This window comes from Nesoenas mayeri (assembly GCF_963082525.1).
Source record: "Nesoenas mayeri genome assembly, chromosome: 21".
Classification (NCBI taxonomy): Eukaryota; Metazoa; Chordata; class Aves; order Columbiformes; family Columbidae; genus Nesoenas; species Nesoenas mayeri.
This window is the reverse complement of record NC_137571.1, coordinates 4,777,107-4,793,471: the sequence shown is the minus strand read 5'-3', so window position 1 is coordinate 4,793,471 and position 16,365 is coordinate 4,777,107. Positions and strand designations below refer to the sequence as shown.

The 16,365-nt window shown below is 45.9% G+C and overlaps 1 protein-coding gene across 1 annotated transcript in view; it reads left to right on the top strand.

Annotated features, from left to right (window-relative positions):
* Positions 1-16,365, top strand: part of CSMD2 (CUB and Sushi multiple domains 2) — a gene marked incomplete at both ends in the record, with an annotated part of 231,477 nt that overhangs the window by 39,459 nt on the left and 175,653 nt on the right. The window contains 1 exon segment of the mRNA XM_080357655.1: positions 14,744-14,938. Coding sequence (XP_080213781.1) covers positions 14,744-14,938 — 195 coding nt within the window.

The window sequence follows — 16,365 nt, the reverse complement described above, 5'->3', positions numbered from 1 at the left end:
TTAAAAGGCTTGTCCGTCCTTCATTACCATCTGATCCTTAGACATGCACAATGTGCCTGAGCAGGTACAACCACAGTAGCTATAAAAAGGGAGATAAGGTAGCATCACATCGCTAAAAAATCCCTATTGCTCCTAATGCAGCTGCTGTTCTTCATTCCATCTGTCCCCATGTGTTGGTTTCCCAGTTGTCTCATCAGTGGGTCAAGGTTGTAAGAATTAAGATCATCTCAAAATGTGTGGAGTTCCTTTTCACAGTCCAGTTTGCTGACGTGTCTTCTGGTTCTAGCCAAGATTTATGATTTTTGATTTAAGATTATGAAGATTTATGATTTAAGATTATGAAGATTTTTGGTTACTTTGCTTAGTTTGTCCCACCGAATCCTCCGACGTGCTGATGGGATCTGAGCTCCTGCAAGACGTCTCCTCAATCCCTTCAAATGCACCTCACCCAATGGAAATTCCTTCCCTTTTTCTTTACCTGGTGGTATTTTTGCTTTGGAGGTTACAATGTCCAAGCAGAACCTGGCTATAAATAACTAAATGATTTCCAAGCAGTTTTGGGCTCACCACACTGCAAGAGCTGTGCTCTAACTTGCTTCAACTTCGAATTGCTGGTGATTCTTGGTGATTTCTCATGGAAAAAGCAAAGTGGAAGGAATCCCAGTGTGCTGGGACACAACAAGAGGGGTTTATGGTGGCGGAGGCCACAAGTGTTCCCTGTTTCTCGGTGTCCATAGGGCAGAAAGTGGCGTGTTTTGGGTGAGGTTCAGAGTCCTGTTTAAACAGTGTGTATGTGTGTGCGTAAGGTTTTTCTACCGATTTACTGTTTTCTGCGTGTCTTAAGTATCAGCTGCCTTCACAATTCGTGCTGTTGGTTATATCTGAAAAATGGGTGGGAGAAAAGGCGTTTACTTGAAAGCGCTTGCAGGTCGTGTGTCTGCAAAATGCCACGTACAGGTAATTGGAGCTGAGCAGGGGCAGCGATGCCTCGTTCAGAGCAGGAGCTGCCGCTGTGTGCGGGGACTGTTAACAACAGGTTGAGGGGGGTGGTAGGAAACAGCGCCTGTGACACTGTCACTATCCAGATGAAAATGTGCTTTTACACGGATATCTGCTTTGCCACCCAGATCAGACGTGATTCGGTGCTCAGGGCGTCTGAGGAGCCTCGGAGCACGTAACCGGTGCAGAAAGTGCAAATTGGTTCTTTCCCCGAGTATTAGGAATGGTGAGATGAAATGCTGCTTAAGGAGGGAGGAGGGGAGTGACATCCGTCGGAGTTTATTATCATTCCGATGATTATGGGCTGATGTGTCTGGAGATGCAATGGCTGGAGCGTTATCTCAGTCACTCTGCTTTATTTTATCAACCATCATTTTCAGCGGCGTCTTCGCAGGTGGGGAAGGTCACGACGGCTTTATGCTCTTGAGTCTTCATATAAACCCCAGCATGTTATTAAAGAGGAAATACAATGATTATTCAAGCACAGAAAGGCTCAGTGGCGTTATTATTATTCATAAGAACAGAGTTTGTCAATCAGTAATCCCTGAAACACAGAGCAAAGCAAATATAACCTGACTTTCCTTCACCTTGTAGAAATACTAATAGATCTGACCTGTTTCTTTGTGGTTTCATCGCGTTTTTAGGTTGGTTTCTGGAAGAGATGAGCAATGCAGTTATGCCCTGTGTCTGTGAACTAATAATTTTTAACCCATTATTTCAATTAAATTTAATAGGGATTAAATGGTGTAAAAAATAATTCATGTCCTGTGAGTTTTAGATTAAAAACCACAACGCACACAAAACCACTGTAGCCAGTTTGGAAATGTGGAGCTTAAACAGCAGTGAAATGGGACCTGCCCGTGTGTGAAAGCTCAGGTTCGTGTGTGTTATCCTGAGGTTTGACAGCTGGAGGAGTTAAGAAACCACCTCTGCTTTGGGAGGAAAACCAAACCCAGACAAGCCAACCAGACACCAGAAGCCCCTGCAAAGCTCTTTCTCATTATTTGATCGTTCTCATTTGTCAAACAGCTTCACCCATTCCTTAACACGCAGACTTGTCTGGTGTTTTGCCTTGAGGGACAGCGGATGCATTTTGCATGTATTTCTGTGCTGGCAAAGGGAATAAAAACAAACAAGAAGCGGATGCACATGCCCACGACCCATTGAATATTGCTGGTAAATGGCTGTGTGCTCAGGGTAGGCTGTTGGTGTGTGCTGGTGCTGGCAGCCTCGTTCATGCACTTATCAGTCTGAGAGGGTTTCATTTTTAATATTTAGCCAACACCAAAGCAAACGAGTTGCAAAAGACCTGATAACATCTCGAACGTGCTTTCTGTGAGGTCATCTGCTCGCTTTGATCGGCTGGTAGATGGTATTTTCTTCAGGCTGACACAACTGTGATAGTCACTTGATTATTCTTGTTATTTGCATGAAAATTATAACTAGTTATTTGATAAAGTCACGGCGACTGCCTTCTGCCCGCGGGGAAGCGCTGTGCTACGCTTCATTGTGGCAATTTCACAGTGAGAGATCTCATCTGTGGGGATGGAACTGAGCAGTTGGTCTCTTTGCTTCCCCTGTGCTCTGCATTGGGGAGGCCACCCCTGGAGTGTTGTGTTCAGTTCTGGGCCCCTCAGCTCAGGAAAGAGATTGAAGTGCTGGAGGGTCCAGAGAAGAGCAACAAGACTGAGGAAGGGACTGGAACACAAGCCCTATGGGGAGAGGCTGAGGGAGCTGGGCTTGTTCAGTCTGGAGAAGAGGAGGCTCAGAGCTGAGCTCAGCACTCTCTAGAACTACCTGAAGGGCAGTTCCAGCCAGGTGGGGATTGGGCTCTTCTCCCAGGCATCAGCAATAGGACAAGGGGCCATGGGCTTCAACTCTGCCCGGGGAAATTGAGGCTGGAGATTAGAAAGCAATTCTGTGCAGAGAGTGGTCAGGCATTGGAATGGCTGCCCAGGAAGGTGCTGGACTCACCGGCCCTGGAGGTTTTGAAACTGAGCTTGGACATGGCACTTAGTGCCATGATCTAGTAAAGGGACTGGAGTTGGACCAAGGGTTGGACTGGATGATCAATGAGGGCTTTTCCAACCCAGTGGATTCTGTGATTCTCACTGGAGTCTTCCCTGGCCACACCGACCCACGGACCAGGGCTTTAAAATCATGTAAAGATTAACTCGTAGTGGTTTCCTACACTTTGGGTACCGTTGTTCTGATTGGACTTTTAGGTTTTTCTGGGTAGAAGTGTCACAGCTGCAGATTTGGTTTTGCAGCAAAGAGGCACCAGCCAACAGGGCTTGGGCTGTTCCAGTGGGGAGGAGATGAGCTGAAATCCTCTTCTGTCCAGTTTCCCTCCTGTTTTTTCCCCGACAGGTTCTATTTCTTCCTGATCTTTCAACTAGTCTCAAGGCCAAAACAGCTTCATACCCAACTTGTACTAATATTAAGGAATTTACAGTTGTAGCTATGAGAAGCACTTTAGAGCATCCACGGGAATCCAGATGTTTCTTCCCTGGGTCAGATTTTCATATCCAGGTATTTCTGTTTTGGGAAATACTGAATCCAGATGACACATCATACACCATTATGTATTTCAGACTGGGAAAAAGATGAGCTCATTCATTCAAAATGAGTCTTTTTGCCAAAGAGATATAAATACACATTGCGCCTTCAATATTGTGGCCTCCGTTCCTGATAATAAGCGATTGAGAATGGAGGGTGGGGAATTTGGCAGTTGCGTCGTTACTTCCATAAACACGAGGGATGGGATGGCTGGATATTTTGAGCTTAGCACAAAAGCTGAAGAAAAAGAGTGGCTGGGTATAAAAAGCAGAAAACCACGGCTTCCAAGTAATCCATCAGAGCTCATTGCTGCGAGAAGCGGCGAGTTTCTGAGCAGCATTTTTGTTATTTTTGGTTTCTAAGGTTAGTTTTTCAAATGCTCATGGACCATTCACATCCAAAATAGAACTAGTATGCTTCTCCCCTTCCAGGTGTTATAACTTTCCTCTGGGCCCCATTTGAGATGTGTATGTGAGCATGGGGTATCTCACTGTTTGAAGAATGCTTTAATTTGATTTTCTTTTCCCTCAGCCTCATGGAAGAAGAACTTTTAAGAATATTGGTCTTTTTACTCTTGCTTTTCTTCCGTTTGTACTTAGTTCTGCGCTCTGTAAGCTCAGGTAAATGCTTTTTGCATGTTCAGCTGCATCTCTGGCTACGGATGGTCTGCAAACATCTGCAAACATCTGTCCATTTATCCTCTGAATGTGGGACCATGTCCCGGTTCAGCCTTCTCCAACCCCTCTGTCCTTTTGGAATGTGAACTCGATGTTTCGCAGCCCGAGCACTTGCTGCAGGAGTTTTCATCTTAGTGCTGTGTCATTAAATTCCCTGAATCTGCACCTCCTGCAGACTAATCACTTTAGTGCTCCTGCTTCATACGTCTTGGCTGGAGCTCAGAAATGTCTGAGTCTGGGCATTTGGAATAATCCGGTATTTTAATAGAATAGATCCTGCAGTTTGACATCAAGCAAATTCTCATTTTTTATTAAAAAGTACATAAGCCCCACTCACTAAGAAAACAGCCTGTGTCTGAAGCACAAGAGTTGCCATAGTCCTAATGGAAGTGACGTGAAGGTGATGCCAAAGTTATCCTGTAGGTCTCTAGAAGAGCGAGCGGTTTGTTCTATGTGCTGTGTCAGAAATTGGTGCAGGTACATTTTTCAGTGTCCTGGACAGAGAACCAGCTCCGGCCCTGCCTGAAATTCATCTTGTAGACGTTTTGCTATGTGCTGGGTTTTTTTCCTTTTAATTCTGTGAACCAACACAGAGCAACCTTGATGCTAATTAAAATTCCTTACAACCATTGATCTTGCTTTTATCCCGTTCCTCCCGCACAACCTCTCATCCTGTAAAATTAGACGAGCCTTGCAGGAACACATAGTGGGAGGAAAAGGAGTTTGTGGAAGCATATTTCATATAATAATCTCATTAGCAGTTGTGCTCTGTTGTGAGTCCATGCCCAGGCTGTCTGTTCATACTGATGTTTTTATCCTAAACCATCTTCAGCATCTCCATCTGCTCCTGTTTCCATCATGCTGTGGTCATTTTGGTAACCTCAGGTAAGGAAGCAAAAGCAGAAACTTAATGCAAGTTAATATGTTACGTATGAGCAGATTTTTAGCGGGCAAACAAGCCGAGGGCCATTAATTCTCCCTGGCAATGTTTGTTTTAGGCTTTAGTGCTGGAAGTGCATGAGCATCTTGGATGGGACCAGAGCAACAACTCCTTAAGAACTAAGGGCATTAACTTATTTAAAAGATGAGAAATGGAGGCAGGATGGGGTTGAACGGCAGGTGTAACCCCATATCTGGGGAAGCACATTTATTCTTGCTTGTGAAATGCATTTCCCCCCCTTATTCCTTAGTTGCAGGGCAATAGCAGTTTCTTTGTGATCTTCTCATGTGTGGTGGTGGTTTCCTTCTGTCTTGTAGCACAACAACTCCCCTGATTTCAGTCAAGTCTTACAGCATTTACAGCAGCAGATGGGTGCATGTCTGTAAACATCACTACGGGTTTTCCAGTTGTGCTGTAGGTGCCGGAAGGTGTGCGGTACAGCAGCAAACCTGCGGCCACAGCAGCACCAAATGTCTCATTTCCAGACGGTTTACAAGATGCCCAAACTGTCTGGAAAGCCTCAAGCATTGCCATGTACAAATCTGCATGAAAAGATGCTCAAGAGGAGGCCGACAAAGGCGAGTGCAGCGGGGAGTTCATTACTGAGAAATGTATCTATGACTTTCTCCCTCCTTTGTGGGACGCCTGTAACTTACAAAGTCAATTATGTCCTGAATGTCTTTCAGGGTGTCAGCGGGAGGCAGGACTGAGAAATGGCCGCAATCCTACACGGGTGCCAGTTGAGTCCAGCGGTTGCTTTGCGCATTGTCGGAACGGGGAGGTTTAATCTGCATCCGCAGCCTCCTTTCCCTCCTGCCGCTCTGATCTGAGCTCGCAGAAGCCACAGCCTGCTGTGCCGCTTTGGAGTTTATTTAATAGCTCAGTTGTTTGGACATGATTAAAAATATAATGAATGGAGTGAAGCAGTAATAAGATGAAGGGTTTTAGTCTAAAAATATCTATTTGGGCTCAGCTAGGGTAGCGAAGGCTGCGGCGGCAGTCAGTCTGCGTGAATCTCTTACAAGCTTTAGTGAGTTAATGCTGAGGATGAGGCTTATGTGTCACCTTCTCTACTTTACCTTTGACAATGGGCACTATTTTTTCCCACTCAAGCGTTGCTTTGACTTCCTTGCGTTTCCTCTCAAAGCACCTGATGCGTAGCTCCAGAGATTTAGATTGAATTGCATGTCAAATAGATGCTGTGGAAATTCTTTGTCCCAACGTGCGTGTTTCCAGGGGCCAAACTTGCGTGCTTTGCCTGTTTGAAGGGTCCAAGAGCTGAAGACTGTTTGGATTAACATTTAGCGTTTTCTTAATAGAAAATGTTGAATGTGTAAACCGATACTCACAGAAGCTGAGTATTGTGTTCTGTGGCACACAGGTTAGGGGAACTGTCTGTAATAAATAGATTTGGGTCCTTTGCTTCCCCTCTTTTTTCCCAATGAGTAAAATAGAAGGATGTGACTGCACGTTGTGTGATGGGGTCTTTCCAGGTTTCTCTGCAACCACCAACTTGTCGTCTTCAACCAGAAGATGGGTTTTGTTCGGGAGAGCTGTGGACTCACGCTAATGACTGTGGTAACAGTTATCACATTTTTCATGTAGGAGGGAAGTGCAGAGTGGGAGGTTTCTCCCTCTGCACAAATCCATTCGTCAGCACAAAGGTCTGGAAGCCACAAAGATGATGGAGTGGAGCATCTCCCGTGTGAGGAAAGGCTGAGGGAGCTGGGGCTCTGGAGCTGGACAAGAGGAGACTGAGAGGGGACTCATTGATGTTTACAGATATCTAAAGGGTGAGTGTCAGGAGGATGGAGCCAGGCTCTTCTGGGTGACAGCCAGTGACAGGACAAGGGGCAATGGGTGCAAACTGGAACACAGGAGGTTCCACTTGAGTATGGGAAGCAACTTGTTTGGGGTGAGGGTGGCAGAGCCTGGCCCAGGCTGCCCAGGGGGGTTGTGGAGTCTCCTTCTGTGCAGACATTCCAACCCGCCTGGACACCTTCCTGTGTAACCTCATCTGGGTGTTCCTGCTCCATGGGGGGATTGCACTGGATGAGCTTTGCAAGTCCCTTCCAGCCCCTGACATTCTGCAGTTCTAAGTGTCTGTTGTTGATGTCAGCGGGCAGGAGGCTGCGGGGTCCCTGTGGGTGCCCTGGCAGCACATGGGGCATCAGCGCAGCTCGGCCGCGCCTTGGCTGAAACGTGCGTGAAGTTACACCCGCGTCTGTCGAGCCACACGCTCAGAAGTGACAGGCAAGTCACCTTCCAACAGAAAGTCAAGTTTTTTTACTTCAAATGATGTCTTTATGTTGCTCAAAGAGAATTCAATTCGCTTGAAGAATGCAGCGCAGGTGGTTTGTTAAAACGTGCTTGGTCAGTGTGTGCGTAGGGATGTTCTGGGATGATGGATCTGCAGGTGATTATTGGCTGGTGCTTTTTTTTTTAATTAGTCTTAAGAGCATTTGCCCTTTCTCCTTCCCTGCCTGCTGTGAGCTCAGCTTGCGTAAATGCCCTTTTAATGTCCGTTAAATAGGTTGTGATGTATGGATGAAAAGATGGACAAGTCTCAGCCCCCAGATCCGCAACATCTAAATTTGAGTAGCAGACAAGGATTTGAAATCAGAGCAAGCGCCTTGAAATCAGAGTAAGCTTTTGCTTCTGCATATACCCAGGCATTGGGGAGATCCCATGTGGGTTAAAACCTTGTTCTCTGAGATGAGTGCATGTTATTGCATAGCTTGCAAAATTATGCTGGTGGCAAATTCTGCAAGATAGGCACCTGAGAATCCAGGAAACAGGATGGAGCCCTAGGCATGTTTTTATGACATAATTAGATCACTTTATCCTCTTCACTGAAAACAAAGCTAAACTTACCTTCTACATTTTTTCTGGTGTCAATTATGACCGCAAATTAATAATGAACCTTTAGTGCCGGAAGCAGAGGAGCACCTAATTGCTCCGACAGCCCAGTGGACTTTTTCTTGGCACCATCATTGAGATGTATTTGCTTTCTGGTTATTGCCACGAGGTGTCTGCACCGAGAGCTCAGTGCTCCTGGGTGCTTTTCCTATTGACTGTTCTACTCAACGGTGCGGTATTTCACTTTCCTGTTGTGTGGGGCACATGTGGTGTCACCGATCAGTTAAAATGGAGGTGCTGATGCGAAGACTCAACGGGTCTGTGCGTATTGCGCAGGGCTGATGGGGCGGCCCGAGCAGTGGCTGAAAAAATGAGTGAGATGTTGTGGCGAATGCCCTTCGTCTGCTGTGAAATATTCATTAAAACAGATGTAGCTGGCTACAATCTCTGTTTCTGGGTAATCAGCCAATAGCTCAAGAAGATCAATAAGCAGATAAACAATGTGGTCTCTAAAGTTGGAAGTGGCTTTTGTTACCAGAACAAAGAGCGCTCCCCGGCCAGGGCCGCTCTCCAGCAGAACGCAGAGCTGATCAACACTGGCACCCAGCGTCGAGCTCACATCGCTTCAGATGTGGGTTCCAAATCTGACACCCTGTTCTCACACGGGCGCCTGGGCTTTCGGTGCCGATGTGCGCGGCGGAGCGAGGAGCTTGATGTGCTGTGGCAGCGGAGCTCTCTGCGCTGCACTTTGAGTTCTGCTTTTCTTTGGTCCCCGCAGTTGTCGTAACCACTGCAGGGTTGTTTCTCTTGGCTTGTCTTCAGTGTTACAAGAAGATGCAGGTCTTGGTTTCTCCCGGAATGGTTAACCTTAGTTCAGGGAGGAAGAGAGAAAACAACTGTAAAACCACCTTCATCCCTAGGGAAGGTTTTTCAAGTTCCTCTGCAGCTGTTAAATGCCAGTTCACTGGAGCCTTTAAACATGCACTTAAATCCATTCCTGCTAAGCAAAACACTTAACCACATACTTTAAGCTTGCGTTCAAGTGTCGTTGGGCTGAAAAGCAGCAGGACTAGAGCGCATTCGCAAAGATAAGCACGTTCTCAAGTGCTTTGCTGATGAGGCTCCTGGTGCAGGAGAGCATCCCAGGTTGGGATGGGATGGGATGGGAGGACCACTGGGGTGGGAATGAAGCGTTTGCTAACGTGGAAGCATCTTCCAGCATGACTTTGTTCTTCAGGGCCTGGTAAAAGACTCAGTGTCTGTATCTTTGCAGCCAGGCTTCCCTGCTGTGCTCTGCAAGTCATGGTGTTGGTTTGAAAGTATAAATAGTGAGTGGCATAAAGTCCCAAAAGTGAAGCGTCCCTGCTCGCCACCTCTCTGAAGATCCGTGGGATCGCTGCTGGATCTCCATGATCTTACCGCTTTCATGGTTTGAAGCTGTTGCTGTTTCTGTAGTGGGATCAGTAAATCAAACCTGAAGCGCTGCTCTCAGCTTGCACACTGCTCTGGGAAGTTGTGCCGGAGTTGCTGTAGCACATTCCGGGGAGGTAAATTGGAAACGGAAAATGAGTTTCCAAAAAAGCCCGAGAAGTACTACCACAAAGAAGACGGATGGTGAACCATTCTGGGCTGTTATTATCCAAAAGTAACCATCTGGCTGGTTTTTAGTGAACAAAGAAATATTAGAGAGAAAAAAAGAGTTTCCATTTAGCTTTATCTCTTTTGATTGTACTGGAAATGAATCATGACATAAAAAAAAAGGATAAAATGAAATGAAGACACCATTTATTTCCTGTTCTGCAGCACGCACTGGACACTTATCCTGAAGGTTAAAACTCTTCTCAACTAAACCAGATTGCACTAAAACACTGGTGGGAGTTATTAGAGAGTCATTAATCCCTGCGGACTTGGCCCAAAAGTTGAGGATGAAGAGGAGATGGGTCTGTGTGGGTCTTTCCATTCTGCCGACCTCATATTTGTGCTGCCCATGTGGGCCGTGGCTGTTCCAGGGGGCTTTTCAAGCTGTGTTGGACACACTAGAGATGTTCTCCTTGAAGAACCTGCGTCTCTCCTTGAGCAGAGAGACCTTTCTGTGGGTTCCCTTGGGTGTCTTGACCTCCAGCCCCCACTAGATTCAGGAAAATTGAGAGAAATGTTAAAAAAAGCGTATTTTGGAAATGAGTGTGTAGTGGTGACTGAGCCAAGTAGTTTAGGTCAATGGTTTTTGGTATTTTCCTTGCTCTGCGACGCATCCTTCGTTGGGATTGATAAAGGATCCCTGCTGTACCGAGGGGGTGAGGAGCGCTGGGTGCCTGCTTACGGCTTGCTTGCTTTCTCCTCTTTTTATTAGGAATGAAGATGAGTTGGGAATGAGGAGATAATGTATGGCCTCATATCATAAAAGCTGCGCTCCTTGATAAGATTTCAAGGTTAGAACAATGATAGCATTGAATTATCTGCCGTAAACCACCGTAGATGATTCAAGCAATAAAAGAGCTTCTTTTAGCTATGTAAATAGGGTCATAGACTGGAATGCAGTATCTAGATGTGTTAAACGTTGGGGTTATTTTACATTCAAACAATATACACAGATTGAAATTCATCTTCAGCTCCCTTCTATAGGAAATAGGGGAGGTTTCTCTTTGCAATGGTGAGCAAGCTGGGGATGGGTTTGGTTTGTTTGCAAGTACCTGAACTGGTAAGGGAGCAAGAAGAGAAACATCTCTTGCCTTTGTCTTTAATTCCTCTCTCCTGACAAAATGATCTATGGGGTTTTAGGCCAGGCTGATGTAATTAGACTGAATGCATTTTGATGGTGGGATGCTGTCCAAGCATGCGTTGAGTCACATCTAATGACTTAAAAACTACTAATTAATTTTGAATGAACTGGAACGAGGAGACGCGCGGCTTGACGAGTGCTGGGTTTGGAAAGCTGCTGATTTTGAAGACTTGCAGGGCCGTGATCCTGGGCAAGGGAATGAGCCAGGCGGGGAGAACAGCCCGGTGAGCCCGTTGGGAAGGGCAGCAAGAAACGGGGTGGAAATTAAAGTCAGGGAATGGTGCGAAGCTGCTGGTGGAGATCAGCAGTTCTGGTAGCTCTGTAGCTACTTTTTAGCAGTTAACAGGAATGGATGGTGGAAACTTCTCAAGTTCAGTTCATTTTCAAGCAACACGTTATGAAATCTGAGAGACGTCTCTGGTCTCCATGAGAAAAGGCACCTTCATTTTGCTCTAAGAGCTCCGTGGGGTTTAGGAGCTTGGGTGATGCTCCCAGGGTGCCATGAAGGGTAAGAGATCAATGGGTGAGCAGGTGTGGGTTCCGAGGGATGGGCCAAAAGGGGCCAAACTGAAAGGCAAGAGATTTCAAAAAGGTAGAGAAAGTTTGGAGCAGAAGGGAGCAAAGTTGGGCTGAGTTTTTGGTGAACAAGTGGTTTTGAAGGATGGGCTGAAAACTGCAGGAAGATGTGGGGTTGTGTGTTTTGGTGGCTTTATCCCTGATGTTTTCAATACCTTGACACTTGCCAGTTTCTTGCTGAAAAGGTGCCATTTCTGCCATGATCTCAGACAATCCCATCAGACAAAGTTCTCCCTCAGTCTCCTTTCTGGAGGTTCTGGTTGTGTTTGTGCTGGCGATTAACACCATGATTGCGGTTCCTTTGTATATGGGCACAGCGCTGGGCCAGGGATGCTCAGGGTGCATTGAGCACATCTCCAGGTGCAACTGCAGTAGGATCATCCTATTTCCTATGTTGTGAAATAAGATAGTGGTTTGACAGCTGCTCAAATCAAGACAAATAAAATAAACCGCTCTAAATTCATCATGGAGAGAAACAGACTCGGCTACAAAATGACTAACAGGACCTTCGATTCATCTGTACAAATCTGGTCTGTGGCTGCATTCATTTCCATACAATCACTGCAAAATATTATGTTGATTGCCGGGAACAAAGCTTTTATGGGGAGCAAAAAAATCCATGCTACTAATCTACAGTGGAATTGGTAAATGGGTAAGACAAAGCTTTAATAATATTATTCTGTGCGACATCTGATGTAAATAATACAGTTCTATTAATCTCTGAAGCAATCAGAGTCTGGCTGTTAGAGGCAGCCAAGTATGAGCAATAATATTATCTCTTCTCGGGAATGTTGGAGTAGAATCACAAATCCATTGCTGTGCAAGCGGTTGCTGAAACAAAGACGCTGGTGGGGGGTCCAAGGGCACCTCCAGACCCTCCCCAACTAAAAATATAATAGAAATTGTTAAAAAATTATAAAAAATATAAAAATGAAGGCTCATAGATTCTAGCAGCAACCCCACTAAATCTGAACCTCATAGATTCCTGCAGCAACCCCACTAAATCCAAAATAATCAAGGAGTTAATGTTGCCTTCCCCCCAAAGCTTGCATGTGTTGTCTGTCCTGTAATAAGATATTAGTTAAGGCAGCCAAATGAAGCAGAATTTTAAAATGAGAGCCTGTTTTTGGAGCATGATTTTAAGATACGATGCAGGTTGGGGTTGTCTGATTCTTCACAGTTCATTAAGTAGAGAGCAGCTAGTGTTAGAGATTGACTTTTAAAAATGATAGATTTTTATTTATAGCAAAGGTCTAGTCATTAATTTTAAGGGAAGGAAGCAGAAAAGCAGGAATGGGTTCATTTTTTTAAAAAAGTGACATTGGTAATTTAATTAAATTGGGGTTTTGAGTATCATTACAGAAAATGAAACATTAGTTCTGCACTGCTTTTCAACCCATTTGATACATTTGATAGCGTCCCCTGCTCTCAAAACCTGCACGGTTGTTCATGTTCCGTTTGCTGCTGAACTTCGCAGCTCCAGACACTTTGTGGAAGGGTGGAAATGGTGTTGGGGGAAGAAATCTGGTCAGTGGGAGCTCGTACCTGACCCCCCATTCCCCATTCAAATCCCCATCGCAAGCTCCATCCCGCAGCAGCGCCCACAGGGACTGAGTGTCTTTGAGCAGTGTCAGGGATTTGTATTTTGTTTCTTATGCTCGTGCATAGTATTGGTTGTATTTTATTCTGCATATCATTTTCCTTTTAATCTGCCTCTTTTTCCTTGGCAGAGCTGCAGACTAAATCTCCCTCTGCTCACAGAAACTCATCTGGTTCTGTTCATGCCCCTGACAAAATTGTTTCCAATGATAAAGCATCACTCTGCTTTGAATGACCATGTTTTCCTTCCTCTGATGTTTCAGCCTTAATGAAAAAGAACTATAACACAAGAAAGCTGCACAAGGGCCTGGTTCGGATTTGATGAAGCCATTCTTAGTCTTGGTTGTCTTCCCTGGGTTTTATATTGGGCTCTAAACTCGTGATTTGAGTGCATCTCTTTGGAATGGCTTGTGGGAACCTGTAGAGTTTTATTTAAAAACTGCTGTACCGAGGCATTGGTTAAGGATTTACTGGCATTTTAGCTGTGGCTTCTCCATCTTATATTCAAATATCCCATATTTTTTCTGATGCAGTCTTATGTTGGGCTGTTTTTGCCCTGAGTGGAGCTGGGTCTCAGCTGCACTGTTCAGAGTCTGGTTTGATGCGTATGTTGGAAATCTGGATTAAACACACAGTTCACAGAACCCCAGAGTGTCAGGGGTGGGAAGGGACCTGGAAAGCTCATCCAGTGCAATCCCCCCATGGAGCAGGAACACCCAGATGAGGTTACACAGGAAGGTGTCCAGGCGGGTTGGAATGTCTGCAGAGAAGGAGACTCCACAACCCCCCTGGGCAGCCTGGGCCAGTGTTCTGTCACCCTTACTGAGAAGAAGTTTCTTCCCATATTTAAGTGCAACCTCCTGTGTTCCAGTTTGAACCCATTACCCCTTGTCCTATCGTTGGTTGTCACCGGAATGATCAGCAGTGGGCAGTAGTCCATTGGGTGCACCAGGTTGGGGAGCATCCTGGTGATGTCCCTGATCCGGGCTTCGGGTAGACTGCACATTTCCTACCATGAGGGTCAACTCTGCAGATTGGGCCCTCTGTCCCTCCCAGAAGGAAACTGCCTACTACAATTACCCTTCTTTCTTATCTGAGGTGGTCTTGAGGCGTGGGGTCAACTGCCTCTTTCTATGTGACCTCGTAGCTGGGCCTTGCACCACATCCTCACCTACCTCCTCTTCAAGATCCAGGGCCTCAAACCTATTACAGAGGGGCACCTGGGCAGCAAAGCAGGTAGGGAGGGGAATGCCCACAGCCCCGAACTGGAACCTGCTTCCAACCCTCGTCGTCTTTTCTGTCCCCTACCTCTGCCCACCAGCAACAGGGCAGGGGCTGCCTCAGGTCTTCTCCCTCTGCCTTTAAGATATAACACAACTCTGCCTACAAAACAGGGGTCTGTGAGGTGCCCAGCAAAGGTCTGCTCAAAAAGTGTTATTTTAAAGAGGAAAGTGCAGTGGTGTTAAATAGAATGGCAGGGGGGTAGGAAAGAGAGATGTGATGGTTTAGGAACTGGTAGAAGTGGGCAGGAAAGAGTGAATCTTGTTTCTGACTCAATAGCTTGGCAAGTGATTTTTGCTTCCTTACCGGTAGAAATGGTAATTAAATGTTAACTCTAACCAACCTAATGAATTCTGATGCGATCAGTAGGATGATTTTTGTGGTTCTTTGCTCTTTACATTTTAAGAGATTTGAGATGATCCTTCACCTGTTACGAGCCACCATCTCTAACCAGAAGCAACTTTTCTTTGGCAGTTCTACCGAGTCACACGTGTGGGAACCCGGGGAGGCTGCAGAACGGGATCCAGCAAGGGACGACGTTCAGCATCGGGGACAAAGTGAGGTACAGCTGCAACCCCGGCTTCTTTCTGGAAGGCCACGCGTTGCTCACGTGCCACGCCAGCTCGGAAAACAGCGCCTCCTGGGACTTCCCGCTCCCCTTCTGCAGAGGTAACGCGTCCTCCCTTCGGCTGCATCCAGCCACGGGGAAACGGGATTTCATGAGCTCCTTGGGGCTGGGGAAAACTTCATGGGCTGTGAAACACTTGAAAATGAAACATGATGTGGTTAATATTGAGGTGCTTTTTTATTGGATTCCCTAAAGCTGCCAGGGTTTAGGTGAATAATAGGAAGGTTATGAAGTGCTTAAAGTATTCAAAATGCTCTACAGCTACGTTAACTTCAATTTGTCTAAAGTGGGAGGTGGGGGGGAAAAAGCAGGAGTATTATCCATAATATGAGGCCAGCTACCCAAGACCTTGCCGATTTTCTAGAGCAAACACTGGAAGCTGAGGCAGGATTTAGGCTGGGCTCCCTGGAGGCTCATTCTGCAGCAATTCTGGTGCTTTGTCTGTAAGGAAACGTGAGTTTCAAGCGAGCACCGATGGGTGCGGGATGGAAGGGAGAATCTGCCCTTTGTTTGCAGCTTTCCTACGAACCCGTGTATTCAGGGAAACTTCAATTCCTTGATCGTATAGAGAGCTGCTTGTAATTCTCCAGGGCCACGAGGGACCAGCGAGTCCGTAAATATACAAGTGTCTGTGTTGTTAGACCAAAACAGTCGCTGCCGCTTTGAAGTCTTTTCCCCTCAATTCCTTGTGTACTTCAGCAGAGCATCTTCTATTGATTCTTTTTATTGACTCTGCTTGTGCAATCAATCAGCAGTTCTAAGCTGTGGCATAAATCTTGAATTTAAAGTGAGCAAATATTGTTTGTTCGGTACATTTTTAATGCTTGCTTGAATGAGTTACACAGCAATAATATGTGCTACTTAGCGTAGTTCTCATACACTTACTATTTTGGGGCCAAGGGCATTATATTGCTGAAGGAGCAGCTCCTACAGCCAGACTAACACTGCGGAGAGGCCGAGCTTAAAGTGATCCGTTATGGTTCTTTGCAATTGTTTTGAACCAGGACTCTCATTGTAACTGTTCTTTTGATATCTCTTTTTTCCTGCTCTCACTCAAGTGTGTAACTCAGGAGTTTGACATGAGGACTCAAAGTCCTCAGCGATTTTGGGCCGGGCGGTGAAATCTGGTGGAAGCTGATGCTTATCCCATCTATATAACGTGTATCAGGATTATCTGGAGCGGTTTCCTCGTTGCATGTGGTGTGCTTTGACACGCTTTCTGCACGGCTATTCCATTTTTGCAGAATGAAATAAGGCCTAGTACTTAATATAAACGTGGCCTTAAGCCGAGTCTTACAAGTCGAGCTGTGCTTGTATCTGGACAGTTGGTAATGCTGGAGGCGAACCCAGCAGCCTCAAAGCGCTGTCCTTTCTGCTGTAAGCGCAGAAGGAACAACCCTCAGCCGGGTCAGATAATTTCCAATCAAGCAAAATGGTGCGTTTGAAGCACCACAAGAATCTCCAGAAG